At 37.6% G+C, this 22,635-nt stretch overlaps 1 protein-coding gene across 5 annotated transcripts in view; it reads right to left on the bottom strand.

Annotated features, from left to right (window-relative positions):
* Positions 1-8,586: 8,586 nt before the first annotated feature.
* Positions 8,587-22,635, bottom strand: part of EIPR1 (EARP complex and GARP complex interacting protein 1) — a 69,900-nt gene continuing 55,851 nt past the window's right edge. For 2 of the 5 annotated variants that reach the window (XM_052700999.1, XM_052701025.1), the window contains one exon: positions 8,587-21,480. In XM_052700999.1, the coding sequence (XP_052556959.1) occupies positions 21,306-21,480 (175 nt within the window). In that variant the 3' untranslated portion in view covers positions 8,587-21,305. The remainder of the gene's footprint in view (positions 21,481-22,635) is intronic. The other 3 variants (XR_008210531.1, XR_008210532.1, XM_052701017.1) reach the window with 3 other exon arrangements.

The following is a 22,635-nucleotide window of genomic DNA, read 5'->3' as shown; positions in this document are numbered from 1 at the left end:
TAAAAGGACAGAAATGTTTTGACAGGCTATCCTTGCTAAATAATGGATTACTCATTTACCTCAAACACAGGACAGAAGCCTACCAACTAGGTCAGATCACTAAAGAACAGCATAAATGAATGGCACAAGCAGAAAGCAAAAAGAAACACAAAACAAGACCACAAAAAACAAAGGAATTCTACAACCACTGCTGAGCAAGAGATGAGGCCAGGCACGTTTCTGAAGCAAAACTGCCCACAGCTTGCCTTTAAAACAAACACTTGAGAACACCAAGGTGCCTGTAATCTCTTAACATGAAATAAAGCTATGTGAATTTTAAGTAGCAAAGTCTCAGGTTGGTCAAAAAAGAAAGAAGTAAAAAGCTTTCGAAATAAAGCTCCTTTCTTCCTACCATGTCAGTACAGAGTAGGTATTCCCTCTTCAGTCTTGTTCTAATCCAGCAGCCATTACAGCCTTTCTAGTGCATGAATAATGCAGCCACCTCCTGGCACTGGTACAGTGTGAGGCCTTGCTGTCTTGTCTGTTCCCTTCTTGTAACTCTCTCACAATCTCCTCATTAGCTCTATTCTAAACCTTGCTGCCAACATCTACCTTCCAGAAATGTCTTGCTTATTATGCTCTTAGGAAAGGAGATGTGGTGAGTACCCACCCTATCCCCAGAGTCATTCACATCAGGCTGGACTAGGCTCTGAGCACCAGATCTGGCTGTAGATGTTTCTGTTCATCCCAAGGGATTTTGACTAGATGATCTTTAAAGGTCCTTTGCAATTCAAACAATACTATGATACTAAGAAGTGGCTACATTTCCATGCATGTGGATGCAAGATTTGATTGCACTGAAAACATGCTTGACTTACCTGAAACTTGCAGTTTCACTCCTCGCTGAGCAGATTTAGTAGCTTGTGGTACTGACAGGAATGGGAGGGTGGTTGGACTAGATGATCTTGCAGGTTGTTTCCAACCTTGCAATTCTGTGATTCTGTGATTTGGCTCATATTTCTGAATAACGAAGAATTAACTTGTCTTATTTTCCAAAAACATCATGACACTTTTCTCAAAAGAAACTGAAGAGTGTTTTCAGTTTGCTAATCAGGTACAGAATGATTAGCTTGCAATTTTTACGTGTTCATGGACATCTAAGTGCATTTTCTAGATGTTAGTTATTTACACATTCATCATCCTCCTGAAACAGTCACTCCTTATCTGCATGATTGGTGAAAGAAGTCAAGTAGTTTAAACCAACACCGTATCACAAGAACGCTGATACTCCTGTCTAAAATCTCACATTTAGAAATGTGATTAGATCTGACACTATGTTTATATTTATTATATTTATATATATTATATTCATTTATTATAGTTATTATTTTTTTAGAACTTAGATAAACTTTTTTCCCTTTGTAAGTTTAACATATTTGAATGAACTTACCAATATACTCTGCTGCTCAGTAGTCCTCGTTTTTTTAGCTTAGAAAATGATCAATCTCACTGATGCCTCAAAGTGAGTATAAGAGAGACCTAAGTATAGAAATGTCCACCTTTACCATTTTGTTCATTTTCTGTTGTACAAAATTGGTCATATTCCAGTAAAGATCTGCTTGAGACTTGGAGAAATCTTTGACGCATTGATTTGTTTTACCTAAGCTTGTCGTTATAAACACCGCAATTTAATTTCCTAAGCAAAGAAGCCTATTCAGTTTTGACAAAAGACAATAATACCTTTATTTTTAATAGCACTTACATCTTGCCACATGTTATCTATTTGAAAGAACTGTATTCCAACAGGCACTTTCTCAGAGACAAATTTTCATGTATTTACATAAACAGGAAGCCAGCAATAACAGATAATCCTTTAGGAAGGGATAAAACTACTTTGCACATTATCTTATGAATCTCTAAGAGGAGAAGCATCACTTACATGAAGATAAGTAGTAACTTAAATACAAGTTAATTCTGAGCATAAGAACCTAAACTTTCCTGTTCTATAAAGAGGAATCTACTAAATTCTTTTCTGATAGCCAAAAGCATTTCCAGAGGCTGATATAACATTTCAGTTCCATTAAGCAGAAAACATAATTTGAGACATTTAACACTGCTACCCACCTTCAAAGTACACTCTTTTCATGTTGCTTCTTGAGAATCTTACAGATTTCTGTAAGGCATCAGCATTCATAGGATTGTCTTACAGCTAGAGTCAGGCAACTGAATTTGACCTGTGATTAATGCTATTGACCATTAGCACAAAATGCTGAGCACAAAACTCTATTTTAACCCATCTCTCCTGGTTAGGAATTTAAGAAATAAAAACTTCTCTATTTAATGTTTTCCGATGAACACAGCAGGTATGCACTTTCCTATTAAAAACTGTAATATGTAACAGGTATTAATCTAGATAGATTAACAAAGAATTGCTTATACTAATCAGTACTCTCCCTTCCCATCTAAAACTGGTGGCTTTAATTCCTTTCAGTATAAAGGCAGATCTTATGGTGTTATAAGAAATACTCTGATAACTACAAGACAATTGGCTGAGACACAACAGGCAGCTTTCACATACAACGGCTGCACTGCAAGTAATGCCTCATATTTTATTATGTTGATCCATAATGTCAGAGGCAGATATTGGTGGTAAGGGTTGAACCTTCCTGCCATCACATTCCATTATGTTTTGTTGCCTATGACAGATGGCAGCAGAAGTGCACTGACACAGAAGTGCATATGAAGGTAAGGTATGAAACTGAATTCCTTCATGTGGGAAGAATTGCATCCATTAATGCTTACTGAACATTTATGGAGACCAAATAGTTGATGTGAGCACAGTGAGGTGGTAGATGGTGCATTTCAGTAGTAGTGATAGCAATGTGAAAGACAAGCCATGTTCTGGAATGTTGTGCAGTTTTCTATGTGTGACATGCAAACTCTTTTCACTGCTGGCAGAAATGCATAGCTAATTGCAGTGACTATACTGAAAAACAGTTTTTTGTAGCTGAGAATCTGCTGTATCAAACCAAGTTATTGTGCTCTTTGTATCTGCTGTAGCTACCATGCAAATAAACAGGAGGCATTACTTTTGGAGCAATCTAATACTGCAGCAAGGTAAAAAACATTACACTATGGTGCTGTACAAATACACTATAAAGCAGAATCAAACATACAATTGCTTTCACTGTAACTTCTGGTGGCCAAGGGAGTAGAGGTTAGAAAAAAAGGGGAAAAGTCTCAAAGAAAGAAATGTTTCCTCTGACTCACTTTGCCAGGTGCTGTACATCAATATACTATACTATACATTCATTAAAAAAATAAATGAAGCCAGAGCAATTGCTTAGATCACTCTGAATTCCTACACTTATAAATGTGGTATCCATCTATTTACTGCAATGACACACAGTAAACATGTAAAGAACCAGAACTAAAGAGTGAGTGATGCCTAACAGGCAGGGAGCTCTGTATCTCAGCACAGTATGCCCCAACTTTCAGTCTCAGGAAGTAGCTGCACTTCTATCACTGCAGGAACCACAGAGACAAGACCACTCTGCAAATTTCTAAGAAAGCAGCAGCTCCCACTTCACACCTCCGTATCACACAAACACATATATGGGAGTGGTGCAGGGCATCTAGGAGTTACCAAATATCTTGCTTTTATGTCAGAGAGAGCACCACCTATGTGACACATTTATTCCTTTTCCACATTTCAGGTACTAGCTTTTACATTATAATGGCTTTTGCAGAAGCAAAACCAAGATACGGAACAGAATAGTTAAGTTCTTATTCTGATTTCAGTGAATTTTTGTTACAAACTATCTCACAAACTCCTATACCTCTGGAGCAGTAGCTATTCTCCAGATTCTTCTCAGAACTCCTTCTCTACTCCTTGCCATCTCCTCTCACAACTGGATTGTTCACGATCCAGTCAAGATCTTTGAAAGGTTCACACCGTGTGAAAGCAGATCAAAAACATGGCTCCAGATTCACAAAGGAAGCTGTAATAAAGGCATCTGTATAACACCTAGGATTATTTGTCAACGATGAGAGAAGCTGAATGAAATATGATGCAGATATTAAGTACTGACGGTTACCATCTTTACAGATGATTCCATACCTCAGTATATCATTAAAAATAGAAGCTCTTGCACTTAAGATGTAATAACAGCAGGAAAAACATTCATCTTGATAGAATCTAAACTATTCCTAAGAGATCTTACTTGTCCGCAATTGTATGTTAAATACTTTTTAGAACACGGTGGTCTCATTTGCTGGTGATAACAATTTAACTGGAGTTTAATTTCCAATGTATGGCCAACTAAATCTAAATTCTAAAAGACAGTTTCAGCTGGTTTGCTAGGTGTTAGAACCAAAGTTTACTGACATCACTGAAATTTCAGGCATGCCTTTTTTCTTTTTTCTTTTTCTTTTTTTCAAAATGGTGAGACATCTGCTTGTTTCACGTTACCATGCCTAACTCAATGACCTTTACAGTCAGGTAGGGAAATGGTGTTCCGAGCTGTAGGTTGGCTCTGCATCTCACAGCAACATCCTCAGGGCTACAGGAGGTTGGGCTAGGGTGCTACAGTTTTCCAGTAAGTATAAGATTCTGACTGGGTAACAGTGAGACCAAGCTGATAGTGCATATGCAGGGCAATAAGTACATGGTCAGAGTAAATTTGTCAAGCTCAGCAGAATAGAAAGAAGTGCATTTTATCCCCCAAGTCTAAGGTACTGGTTACCGACTATTGCTGCTCTGAAGAGGGAAGGGGAAAAAAAAAAAGAGCTAATTAAAAAGAGGATGGAAAGCCCTAAAGTGTTGATCTTGTTACTCTGGACATGGGAAGGAAGAGAGGGGTGCAGGCAACCACCCCAGTTCTGGTACCATTTGCCTCTGTCCTCTTAGTGAAAATGGCCATGTCTCAACTCAGCTTTTCCTACCAAGGGGAGAAGTAGGAAGCCCGCTGTCACGGTCCTGGGCTACACAACACCACCAGTAGCCCCAGATTTCAGTAATCCCAGGCTCTAATAGCAAATGAAATGTTTGCATCTGAGTACAGCCTACTACAGCCTCCACTAACTTTTAAGCCTAGAAGAGGGCATCCAATACAAACCTGTGCAAATCCTTCTTCTCAGGGTATAATTATATCATTCATTTTGACAGTGTGACACAGAGGGGGCAATAAAATATCCATTTCTCACTGAGACTAGTATGACACGGCTACTATGGATGGTTAGACTACTTAATTAATGTTTCAGAACTCATTTGAATTCATTAAGCATTTCCTACTACATTCAGCCTTGCTATAGGTAGCTACCTATAAAGGTTATAAGAAATAAACACTTTAGGCATGGACAATTTAGTTTTTCCTTAAACTTGCCTACCTTTTGTGAAACTACAGCAATGAATACAAAAACTAATTTCTAGAAAGCACGAAAGCTGAAGGCTTCAAACTGCTGTGGTATGGTAAAGTGTTGCAAATACTCCAGTAGAAAAATGAAAACAAACAAACAAACAGCAAATGTTTAAGATACTGAAGGTGTTCTTAACAGTGAAGATTAATGTTGTAAGCTGTTTATGGATTTTTGAAGAATGCTTTCAAGAAAGCCACTTACCACACACAGCGATTTTTGCATTTGAAAAATAATTAGTTCTGGGGTGGGATTTTTGAAAAAAGACAACAAGACAAGCATTACCTTCCTTCTTGGTAAGAATTCAGGAAAATACATAAAGACTTGTGGAATTAAATTGAATCCCTCACCTCTCAGTGCACTGTTTGCTGTCCTTTAAAAACAGGCTAACCCAGTGTGCAGTTCATTAGTATTCTAATTGTCAAGTAGTGCTCAGTGGTTGTCTCAGGCTGTCTGATTAAAAATTGAACAAAATTAAATTTTTTTCCATATCCAGATGCGCTGACGTCTTTTTTTTTTTTTTTTTTTTAATTAAACTCCCTTCCTAACACTTAAGATCACATGTCATCACAGCAGAGCAGTAACTGACCATACACTGCAGGAATAGAGCATGTAAGACTATCAAATTCCAAACCACAGCGCAGAGGTTTTATACTCACAATTCACAGCTCTTCCATTCATTTCACCTGCTCTTTTAGTCCCTAAAGGTGAAAGAAAACCTGATGGGACTGTGACTAGAGCATGGAAGTAAGTCATCACCACAACCTACAACAAGGTATGGAACACATGAGCCAGTTTCAGTGCTTGCTTCCACTTCTGCTTTTTCCTGCACTGATCTCCATTACCTTGAACTGTGTGCACTGGGTGGGATCTTCTTGTGAATGTGACTTTGGTTGCCAAACTGCCTCAAGCACTTAAAAGCAACATCAGGGCATCAACCATTTAATTATCTTCTTTCAGTTACAAATGTATCTAACATAGAACTACATCAACAGGTGCCTCCTTGAATCAGGATGCTACTATTAAGTACCAACAAAACGTAACACCTCTGTAAAACTAAAAAAAGATGACCTAGTAACTGAGTTTCTGGACAGAATCCTCAGACACCAAGGGTAAATTTTCAGGCACATCACATCTAACATCTGATTTACCTGAGTAAATGATTTAAGCTACCTTGTTATTTATTTTATTTATGTTATTTATTTTTCTTTGTTATAGTTGGGTACTACACAAATAAAATTAATCATATTATATGTACAGACACTGCAGCTTTAGAGGACAAAACAAATTCTATATGCAGAACACAAAGATTAGCAGGCCCCAGGGCATTCCCAAGTCAGAAGGAAAACAAAAACAACCAGGTGTCATTTTAAGCTTCAGCCAACCACAATAACATGTCAATCACTTTGATCAAGGACAAGAGAAGAATCATGTTAGACTCAGGGTATGCTGAAGATCAGACCGTGCTCCCCTGTTCCATTCATGTTCAGTATGCACTCAGAGATGCTAACTATGGCATTTGTGAAATCTGTCTAAAAGAAAGCAGCAAAAGTAATGGATATGTTACAAAGCTATAGGGAACATGCTAGGATTATAATTTAAATGGGGAAAAAAAAGAAAAAAAACCTTCAGAAGAAATACTGAAGAATGCATGCCAGTCTCTACCAGTAACAGTTTTACGTAAAAAACTAAGTTCAGATTCTTTCTTCACCACCAGCTCCTCAAGTCAAAGGAGCTGAATACTCACAAAGATCATCTTTCAGTGCATAGGATGTTTAAAAATAATTTTATAAAGTCTGATAAGACAATGTTAGGAATTTTGTTATGAAACACAGAGAAGTCTCTTCTCCTTATTATATTTGGTTAGGTATTCTTTTTCATTTAAACTGCTAATCAAAACAAGTACTCTCTAAAGATTAGACCCAAGCCTATAGCCAATGTTTCATCACCCTCTGTGAGCTCTGTATCAAGCTCACCTTGATCGAGTTTTACTTGCATAGCGCTGGTAGCTTTCATGCATGCTCCAGATACAGCTATGCAGTTTGGTGAACCACACACACATCTATTAAGTTGCTCAGAAACCACTCAAAATGTTGAGAAGGGCATAGCTTTAAATAAGGAGATGGTTATTCATGGAGGTCAGACTGCAATCCTAGGGAAGACAGAATCGCCCTAATAAATCATATTAAAAGTGTATCTAATCTGTACTTTAACTCCAAGATAGATCAGTAGAAATGCTTTAAGAGTATGCAAGACCACAAGCAGTTTAGCGGTGTGTGATTGTTCACTTACTTGCTGAATTCCCAGCAATCCAAACTAAAGACTTCCTGAGGCAAAAACACTCTCAGACATATGTCTGATTTTTGGGTGGTGCTTTGTGGGGCTGGGAGTTGGACTCAATGACCCCTATGGGTATTCTCTAACTCAGGATATTCTTTGATTCTATGATTTAATTTCCTTACTCCTTTAGTTTTCATTCCACCATGTGATGAGTTCTACCACAAAAATTATGTACTATAAGAAAAAGTATTTTTTGTTTGTTTTAAACTTGCTAACCTGTAGATTTTGTACTGTGAGAAATGGGAAAGAATTCTTGCTGTTCATTCTATTCCTCAGTATTTATTTCTCTTAAAGTAATTCAGTTTTATGAGCTGAATCTTATAGTTGCAGAGGTAGGTAATATGCATCTAGGGATATTGCTAAGGTTGAGAACCAGTTTTCTATATGTGCGCAGAGAGAATTAAAGTTTGTTTTAGCTGTTCTTCGATTTATTCGACATTCTCCTAAACTTTTCAAATCAAATTCTTTGAAAACATTAAAGTACTTTGGAAGCAGGAATTTAAAAAGAAAACCAAACTGCAACAATTTTCAGCAATTAAAAAAATCTTGAGTGCTTTGCCTTGTGTTGAAATGCGGATGCCATAGGTGAAGACACTCCACACAGTAATAAAAGAGCAGCTTGTAGACTGTGGAGATGATTCAGTGACCATGGGCATTTGCGGATCAGATAATTATGAAGCCTCTATCTATCACTGTTGAAGACTGGCACTCGAGATCTTTTAGTAGTTACAGAGGCGATATCAGGCTCACACTCAGTTCAGTACTGAAAGGTAACAAAGATTTGATAATAGAACTATTAACAACAATTAACATGTGGCATTTTGTTATACTTTTTTTTTTTTTTTTTTACTATACTTGTACAAAAACTCCTTGGTTATGTATAGTTGTGCATGTGTCCTAGCAGTTCAAGTTAAACATTGGTTCTATGAGCTTTCCAGTCTAAATCTAAGCATCTTCAATGACCACAATATTGTAGATTTTAAAGGAAAAGCATTCTTTTTCTGCAATTAAATAGTCTCACTGCCTTAAAAACTTACGCAATGTAACCTACTATATTTAAATACAGTGTAACCAACAACTGAGTAATGCAAAATACAGAATCCAAGCATGCTGAAACTTAAGCTTCATTCAACTGTGACTTCATCTACCAGGCTGTGACTTTGCAAATCCTTTTTCTTAAGTTGAACTAAAGCAAGCAGCAGTGCTGGATTTGTAGTAAAGGGCACCTCTCCAGCATTACCATTTTTCACCAGAAACACCTACAGCTTCCCATTCCACTTCTAAAGGAAACTGCCTACAGTGCGGAGGAAGAACCAAGAAATATTGCCCTGCCCTGATGTTAAATCATTATGGCTATGACAGGCATTCCTACACATGATGCATGTGTAGCTGCGAATAAGGTCACTGCATCGTTCTCCTTGGCAGTTAACATTATGCGCTGAACTCCTCAGCTTCCATTTTAAATTTACACTGGCTTTACTCCCTCAAAAATCAGATGAAAAATCTGTTAAGTAATTATATTTCTATGTCTAATTAGCAAATACTTAATTCATTGCTGGTATATTTCACCTTTCTGAGAGCTACTTCAGACATGAATTTAATGTATCCAGAGCTCCCCATACCACTGAGCTCCAAGCCAATTTACTATTTTGCATATTATTATGTGTTGCGGCAGTAAATAATACAATTATAATAGCTAAATTGAGAGGTATGTTAGATACAGGCTTCCCTTATATCACTTTTGGATAAAAATGAGTGCTGGTGGACTAACATCACAGTTATAATATATGCACAAACCAGGTCAGCACTCTGTAGGCAGTCCATCCCACGTTTCTAGCAGCACACCACTTGCATCAGCAGCCTGGAACAGGTAACACCCTAGTGCTTTCCAGCCATTATAATTACTGTGAAAGCACAAAACACCTGGCAGTATATACACACATTTCTGTCATCAGTTACAGTAAATTAGTATGGCAATAATAAAAGTAAACTGCAATGATTTTATTTAGAAGAGACAGCAACCTGGTCTCAGAGAACCTACATTTGCTAATAACAAAAATTCATCTGAGCAATGCAGCACTGCACTTCAAAAAATGCTGCTAGTACTAGCTTAGTATTAGCTTGCCTAAATTTGGAAAATTAGGACTCACTTACTGCAGTATTAGGAGAAAAAAAAAGACAGGATTCAACAAAGAACTACTGTTGAAGACAGTTTAGTGACAATGTGCTTGGAAACAAAAAAAGATTTCTTAAAAATCTCATTACAAGACAGCATCTCTCATCATGGATGCTGGCCAAGTGCTTCCAGTATTTTGTGAGTTAGCACAGCCAGAGGCAAAAACAAACCTAGTAGTCACCAAGAGGCTTTGTGGGGTTTCCCCTGGTAGCTTCCCATCCAAGTACTATGCATACTTTGCGAGATCTGATACTACATGTGGCAGAGCTGCTGCTAAGAGGATCACCACGGGATTATTTTAATGTTCACCGAAATTGAAGCAATTTATTACGTATCGCGGTAGCTTCACTTTCATTCAAATTATAAGAGGTTGCAAGTAGCCTTTTAAATCTGCTTTGCCTTTCCCTCTGGTATCAGCTTACCTTCAAGCTCTTGGAAAGATGATGCTGTGTGAAACAGGCGTCAGAGGTTATACTAAGAACAGAGCATTCAGTAAGCACCGTGTTGACCTCCCAAAGCATGCATGGTTAGTAACATCCATCTGCATGCTTAAATTGGGTTTTCCCAATGGCCTAAGAATGGGATGCATCTGTGAAACAAGTTTTGCACTTACTTGAATATTATCATAAAACATTTACATGATTTAATTAGATTATGTAAATGCTTTACTCCAATTTGAAGCTTTGAAAATCATAATGTCATGCTCTAAATTATGCAAGTATTGAAAATGCTTTTCACAGCAGTAGAGCAAAAACACCAGTGAGCCAGTCCTGCCACATTCCCTTCTGCTGTTCTCTGTGCAAACAGAAAAGACCACACAGAATGCATTAATTTTGACTTTTTCTATTAAAATTTTCTGCATATAGCACAGTTATTTTGTGCTGTAATTTCATGCTAAGTCCCAAACCCAAATTTGATTCGGTTTATATCCATATCCCAACTAAGTAGCACATTTTTCACTATGCCTTCCCCACCATTCTGAGGCAGTGTGTATTTCATGGTGAGTAGACCTCAGTAAGGAGATTCCAAAAAAGTTATTCATGGAAAAATCTTCCTACTTGCAGAGCAATTAAAAAGGGACATGATGTCTTAAAAATATATATTTTGAAGTTAGTACTCATATTTGAACTTACGTGGTACTACATTGTGGTGCTGCCACAATACTGAACACATCACTAAGAGGTCTTATACTCCATAGTACAAAAAAGGGTTTTGTACAATATACAGTAATATGCTACAGCAAGTGGGACCATAAGAAGTCACAGGGCTTATTTTGTCTCTAAATAAGTGATGAAATGAACTGTTATGAGTTAATTCAAGGAATTAACACTGTACTTAAGGAAAAGTTACAGGAAGTGAGTAGATGAATTTTAGTTTGTCATTCTGAGTATCGCTGTTTTTTTAACCTATGCAAACTTAGTGCACCAGCTTCTTCTTCAATATAGCTGCTCAATGTCTCCAAAAACCATACATTTTGATCTTACTATACAGATTGTCATAATGGACTCTGAAAAACATGGTACCAGTTTACACTTCGTTCTCAAATCTTTATATGTAGTCTAACTACTTCATCCCCAAATCCTACCAGTTCCTTCAATTCTGAAGCCTCCATCCTCCTTCTATAAAACTGAATGAGTAGATGAAATTAAAATAAACATTAAGTATTGAAAAATGATCTAAAATACTGAATTTCAAGGCAAGCACACTGAGAGAATAAGAGCTTGGAGAAATACTTACTTATTCCTCTTCAAGCACATGGCAATTCTTCACCACACAGTAAAAGGAGCTACCCCAAGCTCTCGAGCCATGGGTGACCAGATAATAAGGTCATATGCAGGCCAGGTTATGTTTCATGAGCATGAGTATATTCATACTTACATAAACCACCTTGGGAAAGGCATATCTCTAGCATCAGCCTACATCCCTGACTCATTACAGAATAAATTCATCCTTTTATTTTATTTATTTATTTATCTTTTTTTTTTTACAAGTCTGGAACTCCTGAGAAATCTGCTCTCACTCTGCCACCCTGACATTTATGGCATGCTACACAGCTTTTGTTCTGAATTCCAAAAAAGGTGATGAGTTGAGGCAAAAGGACGTATGAAAGTCTGTAGAAAAGCCACGAAGATTAACAGAAGATTACAGATGGAAGGCTGTTGTGGTGGGAAACAGTTGTTCAAGCATTCCGTAGTAAAAAAAAAAAAAAAAAAAAAAAAAAAAAAAAAAAGGAATATATGAGGTGTAAAACCCAAAAGGGAAAAACAGAGCTAGAATGTGGCAACTCTGACAGAGAATCAGGTAACAAAGTATAAGCCTTCCCCAATCTGCTGACACATTCCTAGCCAGTAAAATTCACTCCAAGAATCTTAGTGAAAATGGGGAATAAAATAGCGTTAGACCTGGTAGCTTATTAAACATGAACTGACATCCTGCTTGCCAAATTTCTCTCCACATTCAAGATACCCAAAAAGAAGCCATTGCCTTCCCCCATAAACCTCCCCTGATAGCAGCTCTCTTTGATGACAATAAAAATACTGTTTATGATAAGAGGAAGATGTTTATCTGCAACACTTGCTTGGCTTTCCATTCCCTATTGACTTCCACTCAATCATCACACAAAGCTTTCTCCTGTTCTCTTTTACATTTGGTAGTAAATGCAAATGCATTTTATGTTCAGTACTTTTTCTAGAACAATCCACCCAGAATTTAATTTTTTGGGGGGTATGTGGGAAGACAAACGATAAACTCAGACACATTTATCAAAACTCTAATATCCTCAGGGATACAATGGAGCTCCCTTCACTGTAGAGAGAACTGTTACTGATCACTACTCCAGAAAAATTCACAAAATCCAAAAGAGAAATATTAATAAAACTTCTCACTAGGAAGTAATTTACAACAGACAGATAGAAACAATCTCCCTTGCCCCCAGTGAACAGTAAAATGGTTAGCAAACTCTAGGTAGTAAAACTCATTAGCTTTTCCAGCAGACATTATTCCACAATGCACAAACCAGAACTGCCTCAGACTCAGTCATGGACAATACTGGAAGAGCCCAGAATACTTACTCTCCAATTCTGATGGGTCTTAAATCAGCTCATAAGGCTGTCAAACAGGCCTGATGGCAAAATTAAGTCGCTCTTTTCTAGGTTCCACAAGTCTTTCCTGTGATAGGAATCCTTGAGATGAAGCTCCCAATGCAGAACTGCACCCTCCTGCGGTTACTGAAGAAAATAAATTGAGCACAGATGACTGAAATTATTCTGATCCAATTATTTCACAAACACTTCAACTAACCATATTTATCAGCCTCCTAAACTCATAAATCACAGCAATCTCTGTTGGGAAATTCAAAATTGATGTGGCCCCACCTGAATCAGAGAAGGCAGTAGGCATCTGACAGCCTTGAGGAGCAGCCTTGTGTGAGCTGATTGGAATTTCTAGCAGTATTAATCTTAATAACCTCAGGTAGCTTCCTCCCTGCAGCCTATGTATTTTGCACAAGCAGTGAAGGAGGGAACAATCTAACAATTACTCTACTCATTCCTTCCTGCTGACTGTTTTCTGATGAATATGAACATGTCAGTCATACTCAAGCTTCATCCATAGTTCTTCTTAGTTTTCAGCAATGACCAGTCCAAAACCAGTGGAATTTAAATTGTAGCTTAAGCCCTGAGGTGCAGACAAGAGAAAGGAAACCTGAATACCTCCTGATAGAGCAGCATGAATGCATAAAAATAAAAGCAGCTTTGCCCTCTATTTAAAAAAAAAAAAAAAAAGTCTGTGAATTGCAGCAGAAAATTGTACAGGATTTCTGCAAGTTACTCCAACAACAGACTGAAAATATTCAAGCAGTATTAACAGTGAAAACAGATGATTAAAACATAGATCAGAAATATGCATCCATCTACGAAGCAGAATCCAAGCAACTGTCACTCACAACTGACAGGGTGGTCAGAACAGTTGTTGAAGCTCTCTGATATTTGCTTTGCAAAGGATTAAACTGATCCCATTGTGATGAAGCTCTCATTTGTGCTTTTGCTAACAGATTTTCCTATAATAATATATCTACCAGATTTTTCCTGTTTTACCCAGATAAAATGAGATACAAAACAAAACAAAAGCAATGGCATCAAAGTATCTATGGCTCCATCTACCTACCAGTTCCTATCAGCAGCCACATATGCACCCAACACTCTTCGATATTTCAAACTGACGTGTTATATAGCCAACCTCCTAATGATAAAGAGGCATTTTTAATTTTAAGAAGATACTGTCCTGTTTATGCTGTTATGTCCTTATTCTGAGGAGCATAATCCTTTTTCAGAAGCAGTTTCAGAGAGGAAACTTCTGCTCAATATAATTCAGGTGTACACCTGAACACAGCTGAATTTACTCAAGTGAGTATTTTATCCCACCAACTGCATATTGGAAAACAGACCTCCTTGTTCACAATCTCTGCAAAGCCAAATTCCAGGTATTCTTTACTCATACTCCTTTCTGTGCAAAAAAAATCAAGGGATGGGGTTTTTTTGTTTGTTTTAAAGCCAAAGCTCTTTTCCATGGTCAGTAATTAGGAAAATCGGGTTTTGTGTTGTCGGGTTTTTTTTGTTTGTTTGTTTTCCTCTTCACCTGTGTTCTAAGTTCATGTACCATCATATACTAAATTTAACCCATTCTGTTTAGAAAAGAAAGTGATCAGGAAAACTATACAAATACTCATGTCTGCATTGTGACACGCCGAACAGCTAATCTATAACTTCCCTACATAGATGCAGCAACTTCATTTCTGATTATTTGTTACTATTTTCAAGTAGTGCTTATTAGAAAAGCTGAAATGAAAACAAATCAAACTCTCACATTTTTGCTAAGAATTTCTTCATTCATACTTATTTTCCTCTTTCAACTCTCTGCACTACTAATCCAAACACTAATACCATTTCTGTAGTTTTTCAAGTCTCTCCCTTGCCTTAGTTGTCTGCAAATTTTTAGAAACTGGAAGAGGTTCAGAGAAAATGACTGCCAAGTCTATTATCATCCCAGGGTTCAGCTCATATAGACTTGCTTATGTGAATATTAGTATGCAGCATCTCTGAATTTTCCAATGTTTCCCATGTTCTCCTAAATCCATTCTCTGCTTAAAAGCTTTTCCACAGCTCCTCTTGCCAAAATCCTGAACTCTATGTAGAATCAAAATAAATGGACAATTTGCTGAAAAGGTACATCAGAGGTCCTCCCTGCTCAGCCCAGCTGCTTGGCAGCTGTTGCTGTGGCTCCAGGGCAACAGCAACTCACAAATTTGCCATGCATCTCCACATGGGGAGCTCGGCTCCTGGATTCAGGAAGACTCATTCGTCTCTTTCTCCCCAAAGTTATCTTCTGTGCTGGAGCACTAAAACCCTTTATGAAGTCGTGGCTGCTGTAGCACTAAAACAGAAGGGCTCAGTATTTTCTCTAAAGCAGCTCAAAGCTCTTCTGCAGCAAGGTCAGTAAGGAAAGGAGGATATGCCTCAGATATTTTATTAATCACATCTAATTATCTTGAGTTGTTCTCACTAGGACTCTCCCTGTAAGTCGTAAACAAGATACATTTTGCAGATATAGCTAGTGTGACTCAAGAGACAGCCTGCTTGAAATCCTTGTTGGTGACTGATGACAGGGTGTGTGGAAATGGCACAAAATTGCATTGGGGTGGTTCAGATTAAAGAATATATATGTGTGTGTATATATTATATTTTACCTTGAGAGTGGACAAACACTTCCCAGAGGTTCCCCAGACTTCCCGTGGTTGATGACCCATGCCTGTCAGCACTCAAGAGTCATTTGGATAATGCCCTCAATAATATCCTTTAACTTTACATTAGCCATGACATGGTCAGACAGTTGCACCAGATATCTTTGTGCATCCCCCATTCCAACTAACCTAATCTATTCCAGACTCTAAGAGTGCTGTTTTCCCAGGCTGATTACCCCCGTTTGATAACTGAATTGTAATGAAACACAACTGTTCACACACACACACACAGTTACATCCTGAAAAGAATCAGCTGAAAAATCCTACCCCTTTAAAACCAAACAATAAGGATTAATCACTTATGGGTCACTTTGTTTCTTCATATTCAAACTTGTCAGCAACTACCCTCTATGAACCATCTCCAATGACAGAGCTAAAAAACCTTAAATATAAGCCAGCAGTTCTCTAGCACTTAAATCATTTAAGGCAGAAAGACTAATACAGAAGATTTTAAGGAGCTTTTATAACATAGCTAGAACAAACAAACAAAACTTCTTTCCCCTTTCTCCCATAACTTTCCCTTCGTTTATTGCCAATTTCATCTGTCCTTTCTATTTCTGTTTGCCAAAATGATCTTTCATTGAACTTGTCCTTTTTCAATTCACTTTTCATCCTGTATTTGTCACTCCTCCTCTTACCTTTTCTTCTCCTTTGTTTATTTTCCTCCAAATCACTTCATGTCATTTTCTTTTCACTTCACTAGTTCCTCACTGACCAAAGTGGCAAGTGGAACGTGCAGGAGCAACGTACAAGTAATTCTGGAGAGTATGCACAGCTTCACACTCAGCAGTTTCCTTTATAGGAAGGCTAGGCCTCCCTAAACCGGATTTGCACTCTTCCTTGCTATTCCAGAAAGCAAGGACTTCAGAACAGCTTTCATATCACAGGTTTCATTGTAGTATTAAGTGCCTTCTTTGTATCTTCCCCACAAAAAACAAACAAGCAAACAACCTTCAACATATTCTGTGAAAGCAAATAGCCACACTGCAGCATTAGAAACTTGTATCCAATACTGACATTTACAATTATCATTACTCTCTTTTTACTGCATCATTAATATCCCAGACACAACTACCACAGTCAGACTATGGCCTTTAATAGCATAGCCCTGCCTACCTTAAACTGCAAGAATTTCAGTCTCAAATACTGCAAGAGGTTCCAGACCATAAGATTTGGAATTTCCAAAAAGAGACAGATACAGAGTCAATACTTTCTGCTGTCAGATGGAAAATGCAAGGGCCAGCCAGCTTACTTCTTTCCAACTGTTCTCAGCTAATTTTAGTGTTGAGCATAATACAGGGGATACTTTCACTCACCTTTGAGGAATGAAAAGGTAAGAGATAAGAAGAATTGGCCTAGAACAAATGTCAAGTCTATCCATGCCATTCAATACATATTTATCATTAATTTTAAAATTGACAAGCAGCTCATTAATTTCCTGGGCTTCAGTACAGGTCAGGGTAATTTTAGCACTGACACCACAAGCAAAGATCCAGGTCAGCACTGAAGGGTATTGCTTTGCATTTATTTATTTATTTTTTTTCCCCAATTTGAAATTAGTATCTTTTTTAGCTAAAGAGAACCAGATTGTTATTTCAAGATTTTTATTAAACGGTCAAGATTTCTATTGACTCCATTTAGATCATGCTCAAAACCCCCATAAGAATACTACTAATTCTTTCTCCTTTAAGAATTCACATTAAAAACAACTTCGAAAACATTTTTGTAATTCTATACCAGACTCACATACTGAACTGCTGACGAAGAAAAGATTCTCAGCACCAAATCTGAAATACAACAAATTTTTAGGTGGCAACATTGACAATCTGACATTTTTAAGGAATACCACAATACAATTTTTCAAAAATAAAACATATATATTCTGCAAAACAAAACAAAAGTCATTTAAGAGGTGACTGAAAATGTAACTATGTGCTTACCATTCTCTCTTGAACACTGAAACAAGCCAGTGCTGGGGGGTCAGTCAGACCACAGTTCGCATCTCAGAAGAAACAATGGACAACCCTGTACAGAAATCAGTTTGCCCCCACAGTCTCCTTGCCAAGGAGCATTTCGCAACGTAGACATTTTTCAGAATACTGATTCACTTGAGATGTGAAGGCTTCCTAATACTTCCCAAAACAGAGCTTGCATCCAAAGTAAAGCATTTTGAGAGAATCATGGAGTTCTATCAAAACCAGAGACACAACCTTATAGAATATATTACTATTTTCTTTAAACTTTTTTTTTTTTTTTCCCCTTTACTAGCAAATAGCACACCTAGGAAAGCAAATAAGGACCAGGCAAGCACAAAGGGATTACTTGCGAGTATTCTTGGTGGTGTCCAGCAATTCATAGTTCAAAAGGATTTTCTGAGCTTTTACTTTTATAACAAACTTTAATGGATTCACCTTTCAAGTACTGGTCTGCTTACTTCCAAGCGATGTAAACTTTAAGGAGATTTGGTTGTCTGTTTGGAGGTTTTATTTTTTGCAGAGGAGTGAGGATGGGGTGCAGCGGTAATGGAATGCTGGAGCTCAGCTGCATGCCCTGTGAAGACGAACCTCATTTTGCGTACTTGCAGCCACTCCATTTAATAATCTGTAGTTCTGCCATCAGGAAAAAAAATTAAAAAAAAAAAAAAAAAAAAATCACAGCACAATCACTGTACAATCACTCCCCACTCATCCTCTCCTTCCATGACTTCTGACTTCAAGGAATTTTATCACTCCCTCTTAACCACCTGCCTCTCAGACTTTTTAGTTATCCCTATACATGCCACTCATCATTCCTGTCACCCTTCTCTAAAAACTTTTCCACTGATACAGTTGCACTGTCAATTCTAAGACAGAAGATAACACAATTAGATGTATTAAGACGCATATACTCTATGGATTTATAAATATACATAATGTACACAGTACTTTATTTTCTTCTTTGCTTGCTTTCTAACAATTCCCCTTTAGTTACTATTTTAATCTACTTTAAGCTGATGGTTTTAAAGATCTTCTATAACCCTAAAATCTTACTTCCATAACAACAGTAACTTGAGACCACCAGTGCATATCAATAAAATCAAAGTTTCCTTCACATTTTCTGCATAGAATTCCATCTATCATTTCATCATCCAGTCTCTCCATGATATTAAGATCCCCCATAGTTCTCCAGTCAGTCCTCTTTACTACTCTGAATATCATTTAATGTAACTCCCATGCAATGTACATGGACATTGACAGCAAGATCTAGTTGCTCAGAGCCTGGTACAGATGAAATGAAAATGAAAACGATTAAAACTTGATCCTTACTGCTCTCCTGATTCTACTGTAACTCATTTCATTCAAATTTTACCTGCTACTCCTTCCCTTCACAGTGTTTCCTGTCCCTCTTACTCCCTATTGTGTGATATTATGCACATTTGACAGAACTAAAACAAGAGAAATAATTTTTTGTTATTATTTGTTTGCAGGTACAGCTGTCACATATAAGCTCTCGATATTAAAGAAAATGCAACTACATCAAAATTAGTCTGAAATCTGTCCCAGATTTTATTACACATTATAATCAAACCAAATCCCACATATGGCTATATGACTTCCTGTCACCTCCCCACTACAAGCCATATACATTAGCAGACAATAAAATTTCATTAGACCTTTATTCCTAATGTTGATGAGATTTTGAAGAGCTGTGCTGTACACTAAAGAAAAACTACAGGGCTTCTTATGTGGAAGAAAAAAGCAACAGGGTTTTGTGTCTGAAGACTGAAAGCTCCACAAAAGCTGCAGCTCCTCCAAGGATTTTGATATTCAAACAACTGAAGCTCTACTGAGTTGGAAAAGTAATTTTTCTTATAACATACAAACGCATAGCTCATGCCTTATTACAGATTGAGACAATTTCAAACAGCACAAATTTAAAACCTTAGCACAGAAATGTAGACCATCAGAATTTCCAATGAAGCATTCACTCTGGAGCAGACAGACATCGCAGTAACACATAAACAAACAATAATACAGATATAATTAAATTAACTCCCTCATGAATTCTTCCTAACAAGTTTTTCAAAAAGCTAGAAACAGAATTCAACTTTGGACACTTTGGTTTGTAGCAGCCAGCAATACTCTCAGAGTGTGTTCCCACAGCAGCAGCTGAGTGCACACAATTGGCAACGTTTCAATCCAGGCAGTGGGTAAGGAACAAGCAGAGATTAGGAGCAGGCCCCCCCTCAACCATCTCCAGCAGTTACTACAGCAACTCTGTTAGGAAGCACTGGCAGAGTCTGGAATTGGTCTGTCCATTGGCCTATGCCAGTGGCCTTGGCATTTCTTATTCAGAGTAGCCTTAAAGAATGCCACCACAACCAACATCACCACACACACCCAAGATCTGAAGACAACAGGAAGGAACAGTGATGTAAAGACAACAAGGGATAACTGCTGCTATGTTCAGTCTAAGTATACAAAGAATAGGCAGCAGAATTTTCATCAAGTTGAGTGGGTAGGGATGTATCAATATGTGCAGGAATATGTTACCACTCTTCCATCTACATTTCAAGTTCTCTGAGCATCCTCCTGCAGGGCAACATCTGTTCTCAGCATTTGCAGCAAGGTAGTCACTGATACCTAGGTCATACATTGCAAAAAGTATGATATAGCAAAGGACGTTCTGTGCTTAGTTGAAAGTCTGCTACTTCATACTGCAGAACGGCACAGAGTCAAAAGGATAAGAATGAGATTACTTACAAACATCAAAAGGTTTTTCATGTTAACGATATAGCTCCAGAGTCCCTCAACACATACTACAAAACAACTAAGTTCTGCAAACACTGTATATTACATTACATGACAACATAAGAGTTTTTGGTAAAGATAGATGTTTCTAACAATACACAGCACAAAAGTGCATTTAATCTGCAAATTACAGGGTGAGATTTTGATACTATTGTAAAGCTTAAATGAAAACTCAGCTTTGATGGTTTCATCCTCACGATTAACACTCCTTCTTAAGACAGACAAAATGAGAAAAACTATTTACAATACTGGACTGAGTTACGACAACCTTTCAGAACATTCCCAACTGCATTTACGGTAGTTGAAGAGTGAACCAGAACAGTCAGCAGAACATGACCCTATCTAAGAACAGAAGGCTGCTTATATAAGGAAGATAGATAAAATATTATTCTTGTAAATGACTAGATGACTTCCTCCACATGCACCTTGTTCCAGTTTTATCTCAGTGTTAACTCCTCTCTAATCCACTGTATCTGCATAACGCTGAAGTAATAAATCAGTAGTATGGAGAGCACCCAGCACCTCCAGAAATTTTGTAATTCCTACACTCAGTGGCTACAAAAAAAAAAAAAAAAAAAAAAAAAAAAGAGAAAAACAACAACTAGTATGGCCTTTTCTAAAATAGGCATTATACTTTCCAAGGTAAATACAAAAGACAAATTGAAAGCATCCATATAAGTACAAATTTTCTTAACAAAAATGTATTTATGTTTAATAAAACTGAAAGTAGATCCTGAAAAAAAAAACGTTAAACAATACCTACCAATTGTGTACATCAAGACAACAATTCCATCATAATCCAAACAAATTATAATAGTATGTGATATTTAAGAGCTCTTGGAACCCTGTTAATAACAAGTCTCCCATCATAGCTTAAAGAGGCAAATAGCCATGGGTCTGCTGAGGACCATTCAACTGCATATACACTATCTTCATGTTCTTCATAGGTAGCTATTACACTGTCCTGAAGGGGCTCTTTAATCCTAAAATTAAAAAAGAAAAAGAAAAGAAAAAAGAAGAAAGTAAGCATCCATCAACACTCTTGATTTAAAATGCAATGTTAAGTGTCACTAACATCTAGAGCACAAGTTTCTATTTAACAGTGCAGTAGTGTCAGTTCAAGGAAGGGATGCACCTTCTACACCTAATATCTGCACATACATACATTTCAGATAACACAGTCATGTGAAGCATAAAGAACTCATTTGTAGGGAAAACACATGCCATTCTCAACTTCAGTGCAGGTCTCAGTACCCACTTGAAGCATTTCAATCTCTTCCACCCTTCCTGTCATACTTCAGGCATTAAAAGACAAGTGTTATTTTTTCCCTTAATCAACAGCTTTTCTCTCATCACGGTCCACCTTCCTTGTTGCCAACTGAATTATTCAAAGCATATCATCTATTACATGAGAGCAGGTAGATAAGAAGTTTTGGTCCTTGACATTGTGCTCTCTCCTATGCTGCAATCCTGGACCAACTCAGAGTAACACAAAGGATATAAAGGCACCCCTCCAAATGTGATAATTTTTTTCTTCCTGTTCCTAGAGTTGTAACACCAGATGCACTAAAAATGCAAATTCTCACTTATTACCATATACTTCACCTCTCACTATCCAAGTTCCTAGTCATCTACATCATCATGAGAGAAAGACTTACTCTCTTTTGCAGTGAAAATATTTGAAAACTGATTCAGGCTAGTCTTTAAATTTCAAACCAGTCAAGAGTGAATGGCTATGCCCTGCTAGTTGAAAGCAGTTCTTCTCTTCCCCAGACACAAAGCCACTCTATTCTTTAAGGGCACCACAGTACATTTGTTTTGTAGCTGCAGGGCAGGTGAGTTTGCAGGAAGACCTTACAGCTCCCTTCCCCCATAGAGAATCACTCCTGCCTGGCGGCCATCAGCATCCACCTGCCTCCCTGAAACAGAGTCGTATTACAACCACAGTCCTCCCAACAGAAAGAAAAGGCAGAGGGCCTTGCAAACAGCAATCATTTAAACAGATAGTGCTGCTGCAGAAATGAAGTGCTGATCACTCTCTGCCCTTTATCACTTCCCTCTGAAAATATGCATCCTTACAATCACAAAGCACACACAGCATTATGTTTGAATTGCTTGCAGGATATCACTGGTCCACC

This window comes from Tympanuchus pallidicinctus, unplaced genomic scaffold (assembly GCF_026119805.1).
Source record: "Tympanuchus pallidicinctus isolate F22 unplaced genomic scaffold, pur_lepc_1.0 scaffold1, whole genome shotgun sequence".
In the NCBI taxonomy this organism is placed as follows: Eukaryota; Metazoa; Chordata; class Aves; order Galliformes; family Phasianidae; genus Tympanuchus; species Tympanuchus pallidicinctus.
The sequence above is the reverse complement of the archived record's forward strand: the minus strand, read 5'-3'. Positions and strand labels throughout refer to the sequence as shown.